This window comes from Metarhizium acridum (assembly GCF_019434415.1).
Source record: "Metarhizium acridum strain ARSEF 324 chromosome Unknown scaffold_1, whole genome shotgun sequence".
Taxonomy (NCBI): domain Eukaryota; kingdom Fungi; phylum Ascomycota; class Sordariomycetes; order Hypocreales; family Clavicipitaceae; genus Metarhizium; species Metarhizium acridum.
The window spans coordinates 6583617-6598432 of NW_027094015.1; the positions used below are offsets into that span (position 1 = coordinate 6583617).

The 14816-nt window shown below is 51.5% G+C and overlaps 7 protein-coding genes across 7 annotated transcripts; 5 read left to right on the forward strand and 2 right to left on the reverse strand.

The window, feature by feature from the left end:
• Positions 1-306: 306 nt before the first annotated feature.
• J3458_002078 (uncharacterized protein) lies at positions 307-963 on the forward strand (the record flags this gene model as incomplete). Its single annotated transcript, XM_066117100.1, has 2 exons — positions 307-720; positions 820-963. The coding sequence occupies 2 exons, from the start codon at positions 307-309 to the stop codon at positions 961-963; spliced, it is 558 nt and encodes a 185-aa protein (XP_065978988.1).
• A 1378-nt stretch (positions 964-2341) lies between these two features.
• J3458_002079 (uncharacterized protein) lies at positions 2342-3714 on the forward strand (the record flags this gene model as incomplete). The annotated part of the gene is made up of 6 exons (XM_066117101.1): positions 2342-2444; positions 2528-2613; positions 2688-2781; positions 2852-2863; positions 2938-3203; positions 3301-3714. The coding sequence occupies 6 exons, from the start codon at positions 2342-2344 to the stop codon at positions 3712-3714; spliced, it is 975 nt and encodes a 324-aa protein (XP_065978989.1).
• Positions 3715-4093: 379 nt separating this feature from the next.
• SEC62 (Translocation protein S62) lies at positions 4094-5534 on the reverse strand (the record flags this gene model as incomplete). The annotated part of the gene is made up of 3 exons (XM_007808892.2): positions 4968-5534; positions 4365-4915; positions 4094-4303 (listed from the first exon to the last, which is right to left on the reverse strand). Exons 1-3 carry the CDS (start codon positions 5389-5391, stop codon positions 4094-4096), a joined length of 1185 nt encoding a protein of 394 aa, XP_007807083.1. The 5' UTR covers positions 5392-5534.
• Positions 5535-5727: 193 nt separating this feature from the next.
• SRB7 (RNA polymerase II mediator complex subunit) lies at positions 5728-6462 on the forward strand. Its single transcript, XM_066117102.1, has 3 exons — positions 5728-5835; positions 5896-6010; positions 6072-6462. The coding sequence occupies exons 1-3, from the start codon at positions 5794-5796 to the stop codon at positions 6329-6331; spliced, it is 417 nt and encodes a 138-aa protein (XP_065978990.1). The 5' UTR covers positions 5728-5793; the 3' UTR covers positions 6332-6462.
• SDT1 (suppressor of nonfunctional TFIIS) lies at positions 5728-7660 on the reverse strand. The gene is made up of 4 exons (XM_066117103.1): positions 7449-7660; positions 7353-7381; positions 6836-7297; positions 5728-6767 (listed from the first exon to the last, which is right to left on the reverse strand). Exons 1-4 carry the CDS (start codon positions 7493-7495, stop codon positions 6604-6606), a joined length of 702 nt encoding a protein of 233 aa, XP_065978991.1. The 5' UTR covers positions 7496-7660; the 3' UTR covers positions 5728-6603.
• Positions 7661-8435: 775 nt separating this feature from the next.
• Positions 8436-11327, forward strand: J3458_002083 (uncharacterized protein). Its single transcript, XM_066117104.1, has 2 exons — positions 8436-9457; positions 9518-11327. Exons 1-2 carry the CDS (start codon positions 8906-8908, stop codon positions 11126-11128), a joined length of 2163 nt encoding a protein of 720 aa, XP_065978992.1. The 5' UTR covers positions 8436-8905; the 3' UTR covers positions 11129-11327.
• Positions 11328-13259: 1932 nt separating this feature from the next.
• On the forward strand, positions 13260-13638 carry J3458_002084 (uncharacterized protein; the record flags this gene model as incomplete). Its single annotated transcript, XM_066117105.1, has 2 exons — positions 13260-13561; positions 13626-13638. 2 exons carry the CDS (start codon positions 13260-13262, stop codon positions 13636-13638), a joined length of 315 nt encoding a protein of 104 aa, XP_065978993.1.
• Positions 13639-14816: the final 1178 nt, after the last annotated feature.

Below are 14816 nucleotides of genomic sequence, written 5' to 3' on the forward strand. Positions count from 1 at the left end.
TTTGCATTTGCGTTCTCCATCACATGAAAGGGCATCGCGCTCTGCTGATGCGGATGTTTATTTGCTTTCAAGCATATTCATATAATTTTGCCTTGCAGTTGCACTCATATCCAGGGATATAACTTGGACCGGCAGAGAAGCCCTGCCGACAAACATTCGTTCGGACTGGTCATTCAAAAGATTACCACCGAGACGGACCACCCACATCTTGGAATTTCCCAAGTGCATAGTCATTTCACTCTCTGGCCCTGCCAAAGGCAAACCCAAGCGACGTACAAAGCTTCACGGCATCACGGATCACCAGCCATGTCCCAACCCGGGATCGTCCTCCTTTTCAACCCAAAGCAGCACTCGCACCTCACGCCGTACCTCGCCGCCATCCACGCCTCGTGCATCACGCAGGACCGCACCGTGGCCACATTTCTGCCGCCCTTGTCACACGAAAAGCTGTTAACGTGGTGGAAAGAACGCATCGCCGAAGTCAACGACGGCAAGAGGCTGATTTGGATTCTCGTCAAGGAGGTTGATGCCAGCGGGAGACCCAAGGGCCCTGATGTCATGGGCGTCGTCATGCTGTCTACGCCGTATTCGGAAACAGGTGCATTCAGGGGATATGTGGAGAAGTTGTTCGTTCACAAGAACTTCAGGGGGAGAGGGGGCGCGAGGGCCTTGATGGAGGCCTTGGAGATTGAGGCGGCGAATATGGGGAGAAGTATATTGGTGAGTTTATGTCGAGCTGCGCGGTGCGAAGCCGTAAGATGTGCGTGTGTGTGTGTGTAGAGTGTGTCCATTGCTGACTTTTGGGATTTGGGGGTGTAGCTGCTTGACGCGGAGACGAACAGTGCCGCGGAGGCGGTTTGTAGAAAGTTGGGTTATGTCGAGCTGGGCAGGGTGCCTGGATATGGCATGAGTCCGACGGGGGAGTTGAAGGATGCGACGTTTTTCTATAAGCAGCTCCAATGAATGGGGTGTTGGGGATTGGAGGAAGAAAATAGGTTGCTTAGCTTGTCCAACTGAAATACAATGGTTTTTCTGTTTCGGTTTCATAAGGCTCGGCAGCTCTTGGCTGACTGACTACTCTTTAAGTACGAAGACGACTCGTTGCCCTGCTTGGAGTTGGGATTGTTCAGGTTGAGCTCCATGTCAACATAGCGAGCGGGGGTTAACGTAAGTATTAGTGATTTTTTGATTTCCAGAGTCTTGTCCAGTGTGAAAGTTGCGTTTGAAAATACTGCCATCCCCCAGAAGCCCATTCCTCCCCAGGCTTTGTGCGTTGGGTACAATTCGTAAATCACGAGCTGATGGTCCTGCCAAGAAGTCTGCGATCAGGGCCTGTGGGTAGACGTAGCTGGGTATACTGACAAAATAACACCCGCTGCAAAAGAATTATGCCTTGTTAAGCCATGATTGATAGGTACTGACCTGGAGTTTAAGCCAGTTTACGAATCGCTGGTTTCAAGGTCACGATTGGTGAGAAGTCGGCTGGTACTTTAATCCGTGCGGGCGTTTGCCAAGCGCGCGAAATATAAACAACCAAAGGGTGCTTACCTACCTCGGTTGGTACTTACTAGAAGGACTTGCTCAGATCGAACAAGATTAATGGCACTTCGCCCACCTCTCGAGAGCCGTGTGGCTGACTCTCCCCTAATGACGGCGATGCGCGATTACACCCGTGGCATCAAATATTCAAGCGACGAGACAAAATCGCCTTGGCCAAAACGCCCACACAAACCCTGGACTCTCACATATTATTAACTGGTATGGTTTCCCTCTCGTCAACAAATCTCGGACGACGCCGTCAAGCAACCGACCGTGATATGTAGATTCCACAACACCCGCATGGTCCGCCTCCGTACAAAACTAGTGCCCAGCCACGCACGCGGCAGCTCCAGCTCGAGCAGAGAAGCTGAGCCTACCAGGGCCCGGATCGGAGGCAGGTGGTTGCAGGGCCCTTTTGACAATGGTTCCATTGTTCCACGCTGGCCCGTGATTCCGCAGCGGGAGAGCGGCTCAATCAGGCAGAAGCAAGCTGCTTCATCGTGGTGTCGCCTGTTTTTCTTGGTGCCAATTGGTCCGTTGTGCCCGCGGCTGGCTGAAGCGCCTCCGTAACTTAAAGCGTAGACCGAAGCATGAATCTTGTCAAGTGAGCAAGGAAAACTGCAGAGGGTTGAACCGATGACCGGTTGCACGTGGGGGAGCTACTAGTCTTAAATTCTTGGACGTCTGCAACCGGCTTGATCGGGATGCTTGCCTTCTTGTCTTTCTTTTCTCTCAAGGTTTCCCATTGAGGTCGAGGGCGGCATTCTATATTCCTTTGTCGAGGGTTGAACCGGCTACAGCAATGCGTCGTGCTTGTCTTGTCCTGGGGCTCGCGGGCTTGGCCGAGGTGGCTGTCGCGGGATTGTATCCGGGAATTACGCCCGATAACCACACCTGTGCTCTCGGTACGTGACACGTGGGTTTCCGCAGCTGCCGTGTCGATTTTGCATTTTTATATATGTTGACAGGTGTGGTGCGAATACTGTAGTCGAGCCGTTGCTGTCTTGCTCGTGCAAAGCGAAGCCCGACAAGGTCAAGGACACGTGCTGCGTTGAGACGTTTGGCGGCCTGTTGGTGAGTTTTGCGCGCCACCAGACCTTCAATGCCTCCATGGGACTTGAGTATCTGACGGAATTGCTTCACAACAGGTGGCCACCCAACTATGGAGCACCTTCACCGGGCTGGAAGACAAAGGCCAGATCTATCCCAAGAACGACTGGTCCATCCACGGCCTGTGGCCCGGTAAGCAGCAAGCAAGCCATCCTCCCACCTGTGCGGAAAATAGCAGACTTATTTCTAACCTTCTGCACAGATTTCTGCAACGGTACGGCCAGTTTTCCAGCATGCCCTTGTTTCTTACCCACAGTCTCTTTCAATAGCATCTAACTCATGTCCAAGGCTCGTACACGCAATACTGCGACCTAAGCCGGCAATATGACCCCAAGCCCTCCCCCAACACCACCAACGGCCAACCTGGCGGCACCCCCGTCCCAGCATACAAGGGCGAGTCCATTGAGAAGTGGTTCGAGCCCTACGGCAAGCTCGATCTCCTCGCGTACATGAAGAAGTATTGGGTGAGCCAGCTCGACCCCAACTGGGTCTTCTGGGCGCACGAGTTCTCCAAGCACGCCACTTGTTTCTCGACCTTCCAGAAAGAATGCTACGTAAGCACATCAACTCCCTTGCCCGACAACCACACCCAGCCGCCATGGGCTTGGGCCCCCTTTTGCGCCCTTTCTATTAACTTACCCTGTGGCACAGGGCCCCAAGGCTGCTGAGCACGACGACCTGTTCGACTTCTTCGAGACAGTCGTCGCCTGGCAGCGCCGCCTCCCCTCGTTCCGCTGGCTCAGCGACGCGGGCATCCGCCCTTCCAACACGACCAGGTACACCCTCTCTGACATCCAGCACGCCCTGACCAAGGAATTCGGCCAGCAGCCCTTCATTGGCTGCGGTGGCCCCAAGTACAATGAGACAGAGGCTGGTAAGGGATCAAAGGATAATGGGCGCACGGAAATCAACGAGCTTTGGTATTACTACCACGTCAATGGGACGCCCCAGCGTGGCGATGCGAAGAAATTAGATGCTGGCAAGGCGGGCGGCCGGTTGACGACTTGTGCGCAAGCCAAGGGTGCTATCAAGTATTATGAGCGTACCAAGGGTAGCGAGGAGTGAATTCTATTATAATGAGCTTTATTGAATGTAAATAAAAGCAAGTACATTGTGGTTGGAGATGCCATGAACATACATACATACATACATACACACATATATAAATATATATATATATATATATATATATATATATATATATATATATGCAGTTCTCTACAGGTTCGTCACATTGGGTTTGCCCTTTTTTTTCGGCAAACATGGCCCTTTTGTCATGATTCAATTCCTGCTCTGTTAACCTAGAGACAGCTTCTTCTCCTGCATCCATACCAAAACCGTTGCCTCATCTCTTCAACACAATTGAACGCCATCGGGTCTCAAGAGAAATCTTTTGGTTCCACCTGCTCATCAGCCCCGCAACTCGTCCGTCGCCTTATCCACTTTACTCGTCGTCAGCAAGCTCCTCAACCTTGGGAGCTTCGTAGTGCCGTTGCTGGACATTGCCAACATTAATCTGGGTATCAGTGCCCGTGGTTGTCGCAGTAGTTGGTGCTATCTGACCAGTCGAAGCGGCAAAGGCATTATTAGGCACTTTGGCCGAAGCGCGGGCTGCGGATTTAGCCTTCTTCTTCTTCTTCTTGTCGGCGGCAGACTGGGCAGCATGTTAGCATGTTTAGTATTGGGTTATTTGACGTGGACAAAGGCTGACTCACCTCATGCCAGGCCCAAACAGGTCGGAAACTGTCCATAAACGACACATCTTCCCAAAGGTTGGGATACAGCCAGAGACCGGGAGGCACAGCAAAGTATGTAACGCAGAAGAGGATGACTCGGAAGATGGCCATGAGAAAGAACAGACCCAGGAGGCCAAGAAGACCCCAACTAAGGTAGTAGACACCCTGTCGCAGCTTCAGTGGCCACAGGGGATAGAGGACTATGATGAAGATCAGAACCAGCGCCAAAGCGGCATACAGCTGGCGCTTCACTTGGCTGCCTTCCCATAGCCACACGTAGTACATGTCGTCACCGGCATCCTGCTGTTGCTCAATGCGAACGTTCCATTGGCCCTTTGTTCTCTTGGGTTTCTTGCCATTGGGTCCTTCCTCGGGTTCAATCTTGCTGACTCTCAGAGCAAGCATGCTTAATGGGAGGAGTTTGAAGGCATTCTCGAGCGATGCCCGGTCTGTGATTTCGGGTAGGAGAGGGTTCTTCTTTCGTGCTTTTTCGTACGCTGGGGTTTGTAGGGCTCGTAGTGCTCGCTTGACTGCGGCAATCAAGGTTAGCTTGACATTTGTGCAGCTCAACGGCCGACGTACCTCTAAACATATCCTTTCGCTCTCCATTCAGAATACTCGTACGAGGTTTAAGGTCCTGGCTTTTCAAGAACTTGGCTAGTGCTAGAGCCTTGGGGTTTGGTGGACCAGGAACAATTGGCTGAGGCTGTCCTTGCTGGTGATTGTGATGGTGGTGTCCGTCGCCGTGATCATGGTTGCAGTGTTCTCCATGAACATGTTCGCCTGCCTCAGCCTGCTGCTGCTGCATCATGCGCATTCGTTGCTGCTCCATCGCCTGTTTTTTGATGTGCTCAATGAATTCGGGAACAGTCATTCCGGCCTTTTCAGCATCCTCAGCGACCCGTCGCTGAATCTCAGCAATCTGCTCGGGCGTGGGACGCTGGCCAGGCATTGGCATGGGAATGCCGCCTTGGGGGGGACCGTTGGGCGGCGGCGGTGCTGACATTGTGTGAATTAGAGCCTGAGCCGCGATTATGTACAATGAAGCGAATGTATCGGTCTTGTAGTAAATAAGTAAATGGGATAGGCAGGTTCAACACCGCAGAGAAGAAGTGGTGGAATTAGACGGGGGAAGGTACCAAGAACAAGTATTTTGCCCTTGCTCACTGACAACAAGGTGTTCACTTCCCAAAGCCGCAGCCACGAGCCCAAGGCGCTGTGGGCCGGATCGTCTATTCCCCGTGATCCGGCAGACGGACTAGCGGCCGACAGTGCGCCATTACAGTGTATTTTGCCAAATTACACCTCCAGATGTCGCTGCGAACTAGCAAGTCTCCAATCAGCCGTGAACTGCTCCGAACAGCTTTGTCGTGGCCTCGCAATTAACAGCCTTCCACCCAGCGCTATAATGGGCGATCGGTTAACACAGCTGCAAGACGCAGTTGACCAGGTATTGCAATCACCCCAGCTGCGTCACTCTGCGGACATGAACTGACTTACCCTGTCACAGCTTGCGCAGCAGTTCGTCGCATGTTTGCATTTCGTACAGAGGCGGCACGATCTTGAGACGCTGGGTCCGAACGACAAAGTTCGAGACATAAAACAGGAGCCTCATCAGAGAGAAGGTGAGGACATGAAGCACAGCCAGAGCCTAATTGTTGTACGGGGCACTGACGACCTGCGGAGTCGACCCATTGCCTGCCGACGAATTCGCTGCCGGGCTTGAAGAGCTATCGCGTGACCTTATAATCAAAGAACAGCAAATAGAGGTGTTAATATCGACCCTCCCCGGGCTAGACAACAGCGAACGAGACCAAGAACGAAATATCAAGGACCTCGAGGGGGACCTGAAGGCGGCAGAAGCGCAACGGCAAGATGCTTTGAAGGAGAGAGATCAAATCCTGGCAGAGTTAGACTCTGTTATCCGCAGCGTCCGACGGCCATGAAGAAATTTCTTGAACTTGTAGTACCTTGGTGATATTCATTGCATAGCGTGGCGTTGGGGACGATTTTCAAGCCATGAGCTCACAGGCGTGGGGTCATACCTGGAGATGTTTTTGAATGATGAATTATTTTGTTATATGGCATCTATTGTTACGTCCATCTACGTGAAATCTAGACCTTGGCAAGAATATTCCAAAGTTTAACAGGCCCTTGCCTCAACGCTTTATTCCGCTGGCTCTCTCTATCCTGTTAGGAAAACAACCAGACTCTGCGCTCAAGCCGCTTTAAAGAACTGCGGGTAAACGGTTCGCAATTCACTTAGGTGCCGAATCTGGTACTGCGAAGCCGTCTTTTCAGGTACCGGGAGACCTTCTTCAACCAGATGAGCTGCGGTCCAGCCAAAATCTCTGGCTTTGGTGCAGTTCAAAAACGAATCATCTGCCGGTTATTAGTAAGGGACTTGTCTGCCGATGTGGTCCCAGACATGATAAGCGGCGTTCACATACCAACAAAGTAGCAGTCCTCGACGTCACTGACACCAGCTTCTCGCATGGCCTTTGTGTACATATCAGGGTGCGGCTTGCAGATCAGGGGTATTTGTGAGTAGTCACAGTAGGTGAGACCATCAAAGAGATCCTCAATGCCAAGGAGGCGGACAACCCTCTTGGCATGGGTGACGTAGGCATTGGTAAAGAGCCAAATCTTGACCTTGGATTTGTCGATACCCTCCAACAGGTTCCGCAGCTCCGGATCAGGTTTAATAATATCTTGTAGTGGTAAGGCGTCGTCGACCTCAGCATTATATTCCAAAGGGTTGATCTGGTGGTGGCGGACAAGGCCTTCAATGGCCAGCCCATAACTAGTGTAGTACTCCTTGTGAAGCCTGACGGCTTCCTCCCAGGGAAGGTCAAGGTGTTTAGCAAAGTACTTGTCGATCAGTTCTGCCATCAGGTCCTGAACTTTGGTGCCTTCGGGAAAAAGTTAGTACATCCGCTGACTCATCGACCGTGGTCAAAGGCTCACTTCGTGAGTAGAGACAATTGTCAATATCACTTTCAAAGTTAAAGTGCCATTAGTCCCCGTGATTTCAGGAAGCAATTTCCGTATAATGGTACATACAAGAAAAGCACCGGTTTGCCGGGCTCTGTTCCGTTAACGACAGTCATGGTGTGAATAGGATGTGAGGCAGCAAAAGGCGGCGGACGCTGCTGGCTGCAGTCGTAATTGATGATTGGGTCGGAGGCCCGGAGAGTAGAGGAAACGGCCTAAAAGACGGGAAACCGCACGACTTATATGTTGTTGAAGAAAAGTGTATTAGGCATCGTTTTTCGGAGTTGCATGACGGATGGAGTTTATGCACGTGTGGTGACTCGGGGTGGACTCGGACCTATGTAAGCGAGTACGGAGGTTAGTAGGTCCTCTGATAGGATAAGCACGTCGGGAAAGAAGTCGATCTTGGACTGCGCAACGCACTTGGTGCGGCGCGGGATTCTAGCCAATAGACTACGTGAGTATACAGGAGTTATACCCTTGAGCCAAAGTTATGTTACATGCTTTATTTTGGCTTTGAGACCTTGCCAAAGTTGCTTCGTTTGCGGTGTATATCCAAGAGGCCAACCCAATGCTAACCTCATTTATTCTATCACCATTGGCACTGCATATTACGATTTCCGAGCTCTTACAAGTAAAGGGCAATTGCTTTCAAATGTGACGACTCTCAATGAGGATATATTGTTACGATCTGAGCCGTGGCTGTGAAGACAAAAACAGTTCTTGGGGGGATGAAGCCCAGCACTTTGGAGGTATGTACCAACTAAGAGACCCAAACAGGCTTAGCCTTCTTTGGCCTCCCTCCACGGCATGCACCCAGTAAAATAACAGCTGCGACTCTTTGCGGCCTGCCCACATGCAAATAGACCCACATGAAACACTTCAGTGTCTGTAATAGTAGCAGCTGACTGGCCTGGAGCCCCCCCCCTTCCTGCCTCAAAGGGCACCGCCGCAAGAATTTTGCCGGACCGACACGTGCTCACCGCCCAATTCTTTGGGGTGGGAATTCCGTATCGAACTTCTAGACCTCTAATGCTATGAGCATTCTTGATTCATTTCCTCTCCCAACTTGTTAATCGGCCATCTACTGCACCCTCCCGCCGCAAACAGCCAGAAAGTTGTTATTACGCTATGGCCAGCACATGTCAAGTTCTGTTGAGATTGTCATAGGTGCTTGTACAGGCGCACTTTTGCATCCTTATTACTCCAAGGAGTCAATCGGGAGACTGCGTGGATTGCCTAGACGGAACCCCGAGTTCGACGCGGTGTGCTGCGTGCAATGGCCCAGGCAGAGTCGGCAGCCTACACGCCCACAGGCGCTGGGCTTTCGTCGACAAATTTGTCTGATGAAGAAATTTTCGAGATTGAGCAGTACAGGAAGATTGTGCAGCTTCGCGACGCTATCTTGTCTGGCAGACATCCCACGCTGAAGGCTCCACCAGGGTCGAACACATCGTTAGAACCGTTGTCGCTTCGAAAAATCGCGCTGGAACCGAGAGCGGAGGCAAAGCAGACTGGCAGTAGCAATGGCAATGGCAATGGAGACAACTCCTCCGCTGCTTTTACCCAGCCTAATTCTGGCCCCCCCCGAGCTGAATCCAATCTTTCTGGAAAAATCTGAGTCGCTCGTTAGAGCCGAGCTGCAGATTCAGCGGCAGCGCTTGGAACGCGCCATCAAGGAAGAAGTGGAACAACGTCGGGCTGCAAAAAATAGCCCGGCAGAGCTCATACCTGACCTCGATCTATCTGATGTGCTCGCAAGAGCCCTCGTTTTGGCTCAGACTACATCTGCGCCAATCACCCATGGTGAGAACTTGACCGCTAACGCCGAAACCACCAGTGATTCTTTGGACGACAGCACTTTTTATTCGTCTCGTCATGATACTCCCGAGTCTCATCTAACCTCACGTATTCGTAATCAATCTGAAGGAATTCAAACTACTAACTCTCAAGAACTTGATGTTGGAGAAGCCTCTCAACAGGCCAAAAAGTTGTCACCAAGGCCTCACGATGATAATGGGGATACAACAACTGGAACATGTCCACCGCGGCCGAATGAGACCAACCATCTTCCGACGGCAAGCGCTTCTAGACCTCCTTTCGTGAGCGTTGTTCCCGGGCTAAACAATTACGTCCAGGGAGCCGGCCAAACCAGGAGCAATGTGGCGAGCCAATCTGGAGAGAAGGATCATTTGGACGTGGAAGCAGCTAAGGCTTACGAGCCATTGAATGCCTCCCACCACCGTAACAATGAACATCTTGACAGCCACCCACCGTCCCCTCTCGTTCGAAACCACACCTTGCAGCCTGTTGCACCACAGCCCACTCACCCTTCGGCTCTTAGCGCGTTAGCGACTGCATCGTCGACGGTACATGATACGCCCATAGTTGGTGGCCGAAGCGGTATGGGCACTCCTGCACAAGTTGCCGCACTCAGAACCGAATCGAACATTGTAATTAGCCCCGATAGCTCATCGCAGGGCGGAAAGAAAAAAGGGAAGAAGAAGAAGAAAAGGAAGGCAGACAGGCAAGCCCCAGAACCTGAGGCAGCCCCATACATCAAACCTGAACCTAGATCACCTTCACCGTTGACAGCCCCGTCCTATCTCCGCCCAACCAAGCGCCCTAGGCATGAGCAAGAGCCGCTTGCCACAACCCAGCACGAACCGCGGTATGTTCAGGATGATGGAGTCCAGTACATAACAAGACAGTACAGAGAAGAGCCCATACCAGTAGGATATACCAGACCGGCTGCTCACCATCAGCCGCAGCCTGGTGATGTACGGTATCACAGTGGGGAGTACTACGATGTGCGACAGTTCCGTGGTGAAGATTTAGGGCCTCGTCCGGCACAGGTTGAACACCCAACAATATCGTACCCGGCTCGAGCTACGCCTGTTTCAAGATCAATTTCGCGGGTAATGGTGACTGATCCGTATCCGGCTCCCTCACGCCAATACCGTGAATATCGTGATGGCCCTCGAATGACCGGCCATACAGAGGGCGACACCTTCATCGCACCCGCGAGGTCAACCCATACAAGGATATTGGTCGATGCCCATGGCCGTGAGTATATTGAGCCACTCCATCACTCACCATCCCGCATCTCTGCTACTTCCCCTTCCAGGCATGGTGAACATGAAGTGCTGTACGAACGCTTACCGCCCCGTGCCGTGTCTCGCCATCCTGCTCCGGGGCCGTATGAAGATGACGGCGTTGTTTACGCATCATCTAACCAAGCCTACGTCGTGCCTCGCCGTGTCGTAACACAGCCAGAGTATGTCAGCCACGATTACAGAGACGTATGGAAGAGGGAGATTTCGGCGAGGGCGCCACCGCCTCATGGGGGATTTGTCCAAGTATTAGCTCCGTCGGAGAGAAGATACATTGAAGAAACCTATGGAGGTGGTCAGTCCAGTATGCGTCCAGTGGAAACCCTTCGATATCAGCTGCCTGCGGAGTATGGACGCGTTCCTAGTGTCCGACCAGAGGCGCAGGGGACAGCAGATTTCGGAGCCACTGCCCATCCAGATGGTCACCATGAAGTGCTCCAACCCTATATGAGAGAGTATAGGCCTGGCCAAATTCAAGAGCCCGTCATGCAGCGGGAGTTTAGCGTTCGACCAGGGGATCGTCCCTTAAACGGGCAACCCCGGACCGGGGAAGAGACTGCATTTATTGAGCGGCCTCGTGGAGCCACTCAGGAGATAGTATATACGGACGATGTGAGGCGAGAAGTGTATAGATGATCGTAAAGGAGTCTAATGTCGACAATCTGAGGGTCAGTGATCCCGAAGAGGTCCCAGTGTTAGACTGATTTTGGCTGAACCTGTTGTCGGATAGATACCCTCAATGAAACATATGTATGGTGACGCAATCACATTTTAAAGCAGGCATCGTGAAGTATCATGAAGGAAAGCCAAGGGCTTGTAATCCGTGCTGTCTGACGGGCACATGTTCCTCTTGCATTGCCTTGATGTATGAGTGAGCATTATTCTCGATTTCGGAGTGGAGTTTCCGCTCAGCTTGTTGCTCTCAGGTCTGGTTGCTTCCAATTCTCTCATGCACGAGGTGGGCACATTACGTTGGGCTCTTGTATATCGCTCAGAACGTTGCAATCAAATACTTCTTGAACTTCGCATACACGAAAATTTTGTTCGATCCGGTAGCCCGCCGCTCAAGTCAGTTTTACGTATATGCAGCTCGTGCCTGTACGGAACACTTGGGACCATCCGGAAGATGGAATCCTCAAAGACCTACTGTTAGAATATAAACATAGACCCGCCGGCCAACTTCGTGGGTATCACGATGAGAAAACTGTTGTCAATATGAAGAACGTTGGGAGATTCCAGCACTGCAATGTGCTTTTTCAGGGCTGGCAAGAAGGCGACATCTTCGACCAGTTTAACATGGTCATCAACTCAACCATGGACTGCGATCTCTACCAGTGCAGTTCGGAAAAGAGGCGCAATAATATACAATCTATTCGGGCTTGCCAAACTGCTCGCTACAACCTCTGAGCGAGACTTTCTCTCATCTTCCTTGAACGGCTATTCTACGTCATTGTTGACAGCATAGCAAAGCTTTGGAACGAGAGTTTTTCTGTATGGACAAGCACAAAGATCATCATCCCGTTGGACATGCTGCTTCGGCCAGGGAACCAAACACGGTCGGATTCCGCCTTGAACAACCAGGCATAGCGAAAAATTCCCATTACCGTCTTCTCGACTCTAGGGAGACGATCTTTCACTTCCTGACCTGGTTGACAACCTGTGTGGAGAAGGGGGTTGCATGGCATTCGAGAACCAACTGTTGGGACGGGCCGTTCGACACGAGGAGGCAGACGTTATGTCACGTCCTACTCGAGTATGGAAAGGCGGATGCCAAATGCGTTTGAAGTCTGATACCGTTGGAAAGGCTGTTGGGATGGCAGTCGGTATTGATGCGGCGCCAGGGAAGCCCGTAAAACCGCAAAGAAGGCACAGCAGATAATAGTGTGTAAGCATGCCTGAGTACCTAAGTAGGGAGCGTTAGGCCTGGCATCTATAGCAGACACTGTAGCATGTATTTATTGTTTTCCATTAGAAGTTTAACAGAGCAAACTGGAGAGTCCTCTAGACCGATTGTGAGCTCAAGTATGATGGGTAAGTTTTAATTTGCCTCGAGGCCCTCCGTTGGATATTAAACGTGTCCATCTCTTGCTACAGAGAATGATAAATAGACTCGTTGGTGCCACTTCCCCCATATTCCTCCTCTACATTAATGCATCTTCGATTACGTGTCCCTAGAGTGTGGAATCTAAGCAATACGTGGCTCATATATCTGCCGAGGTACTGAGGCATTTCGTGTTCGGAAGCCCAGGCAAGAACGGCAAGCACTAAACCCGGCATGTCTCCAAGATTGAGCCATATGTTACTTCCGTAGTATCCAAGCGTTGGACCAGAACGGCAGGCACATCCGACAATGTCGATAGGGCATATCAACCTGCACAATATTGTGTTCGCTCTGACTTAATACTCCGTAGGTCATTCCCACTTCAGATGAATCGAAATAGAGACAGACTCCTTGTCGTAGCGTCGGCCCGTCCAGCTATGAGACACTCCATTCTATAGATGACGGAGAAAACTGCAACACTGCCCAGCACTCCGTTGAGGAAGACGATCACTAGATACTGTGGGGTACTGTCGGAACGACGGAACACGGGAGACAAAGGCACACTTGCTTGGTTCGAGTGGGTGGGCAGTGCATCTGCTGGCGCGGGGGAGATTTGAACAGAGATGGGCAGGGGCAATTCCAAACTTGAGATCTCACACGAGAAGACCAAGAAGGAGACCAGAGGTTCTCCGGGCCTCGCTCTCGAAACCGGCACTCGATTCGCTCATGCAGACACGAGACATTCGGGCCATGGAAATATCAAAGTGTAGAGAGAGTACTTTGACCCTGCTTGCGAGCCAGAGACTTCAAGGACCTGCATGCAAATTGCCCATGGCCGTTGGTGGTTTGGCCGCCCATCAGTCTCCTGCAAGGAATGGAAGGGAATGGAGGCTACCGCGCTGCCCTGATAATAAGAAACCACCAATCTCCTCTACCGGGAGAGACGGAACACAAAACTGGCGGAAACAACGCACAGTGCGCACCGAGCGTTTGCCTGCCCCGAGTTCAAAAGCTCTTGGGTTTGTTGGGTATGTACATACCATCGCAGACTGTTGGCTAAGTTTTCGCTGAAACAATTGCCCCTCAAAAAAGAAAAAACCGTTAATATGCTCTGGACGTGTGGTTTATTGGGGCCCAGGAAACGTAATAGATGATAAGACCTCGGTGGACAACGAACAACATGCCACTCGAATAGTCTATTCCGTGCAGTTAATCCATTGGGTCAAGAACACAAAAGATTGGAGGCACGAATCCACTGGGAACATCAAGCTAAAGATCTGTCCACGATGCCCAACTTTACGTATCACTTGGTTGCCCATGCAAGACAAGACGCTCGGGTACATTGCAAAGTCACGAAAAGCAGCTACATGTTGTCCGAACCAGATGCTGGCCAGGCCTCCTGTCCACCAGCCAAGAAGGCTCGAGGACGGTTCATTGGAGAGAGCTTGGACCACCAGACCTCTCCCAAGTAGCCACTAGCCATGTGGAGAGCTGGGATCGCAATTGCATGTGCCCATTCAGCCGGGCAATCCTGCAAGTACAAGGGCCCTGGTTGTGTGTATGTACGTGGAAGACGCCCTGAACAAGGGAAAGGAGCAGACGCTCCCACCGGCGTTTCGACAAAGCTGCTAGTGAGCGTAACCAGCAACCAACACAGTCCCAATCCGACATATTCTACTAGGTAGTACTTAGACACGCGTCTTTTCCTCCCTGCGACTTTCTATTTACAACATGCCCATGTCACGAGACTGCCGCCAATGGACCAAGACATGGTTTTGGCAGGCAGCCATCCTTTTGGGCTAAGACAAACTTGTCGATGGGGCAATGAAATCGACCGAGTCGTGTCGTCATTGGCTGTCATGGTGTCTTCTCGACTGACTGTACGCCAATTCTGAACCCGCCGCCTTCAAGTGTTGCTTGCGCGCATGAGAAGCAAGCACCAAGTTCCGAGTGCAGAGTGGACAGGATTCATGATTCTTAATGGAGAACTCTGCTCGGCTTCGTACATGGTCGTGCATTAGCCACTGGGTCTTGCCAGGCATTTCAATGGCACTCCAAAAAGGACAGGCTGGCCGGGACTGACTTCAACGTTCTGCAGTATTTGGCATGGCCCAAGTAACGGCACATACATCAATTGATTTGTTGTACAATATGGCAGCTGCACCTTGTAATGCTGTATTTCATACCAGTCTGTCGACATGCCTTTTGACCCCCCTGTTTGCCTGGGCAGTATCCGTAGTACCTGACACCAACCTCCACCCTTCAGCAGTGGCCCTGTGATCT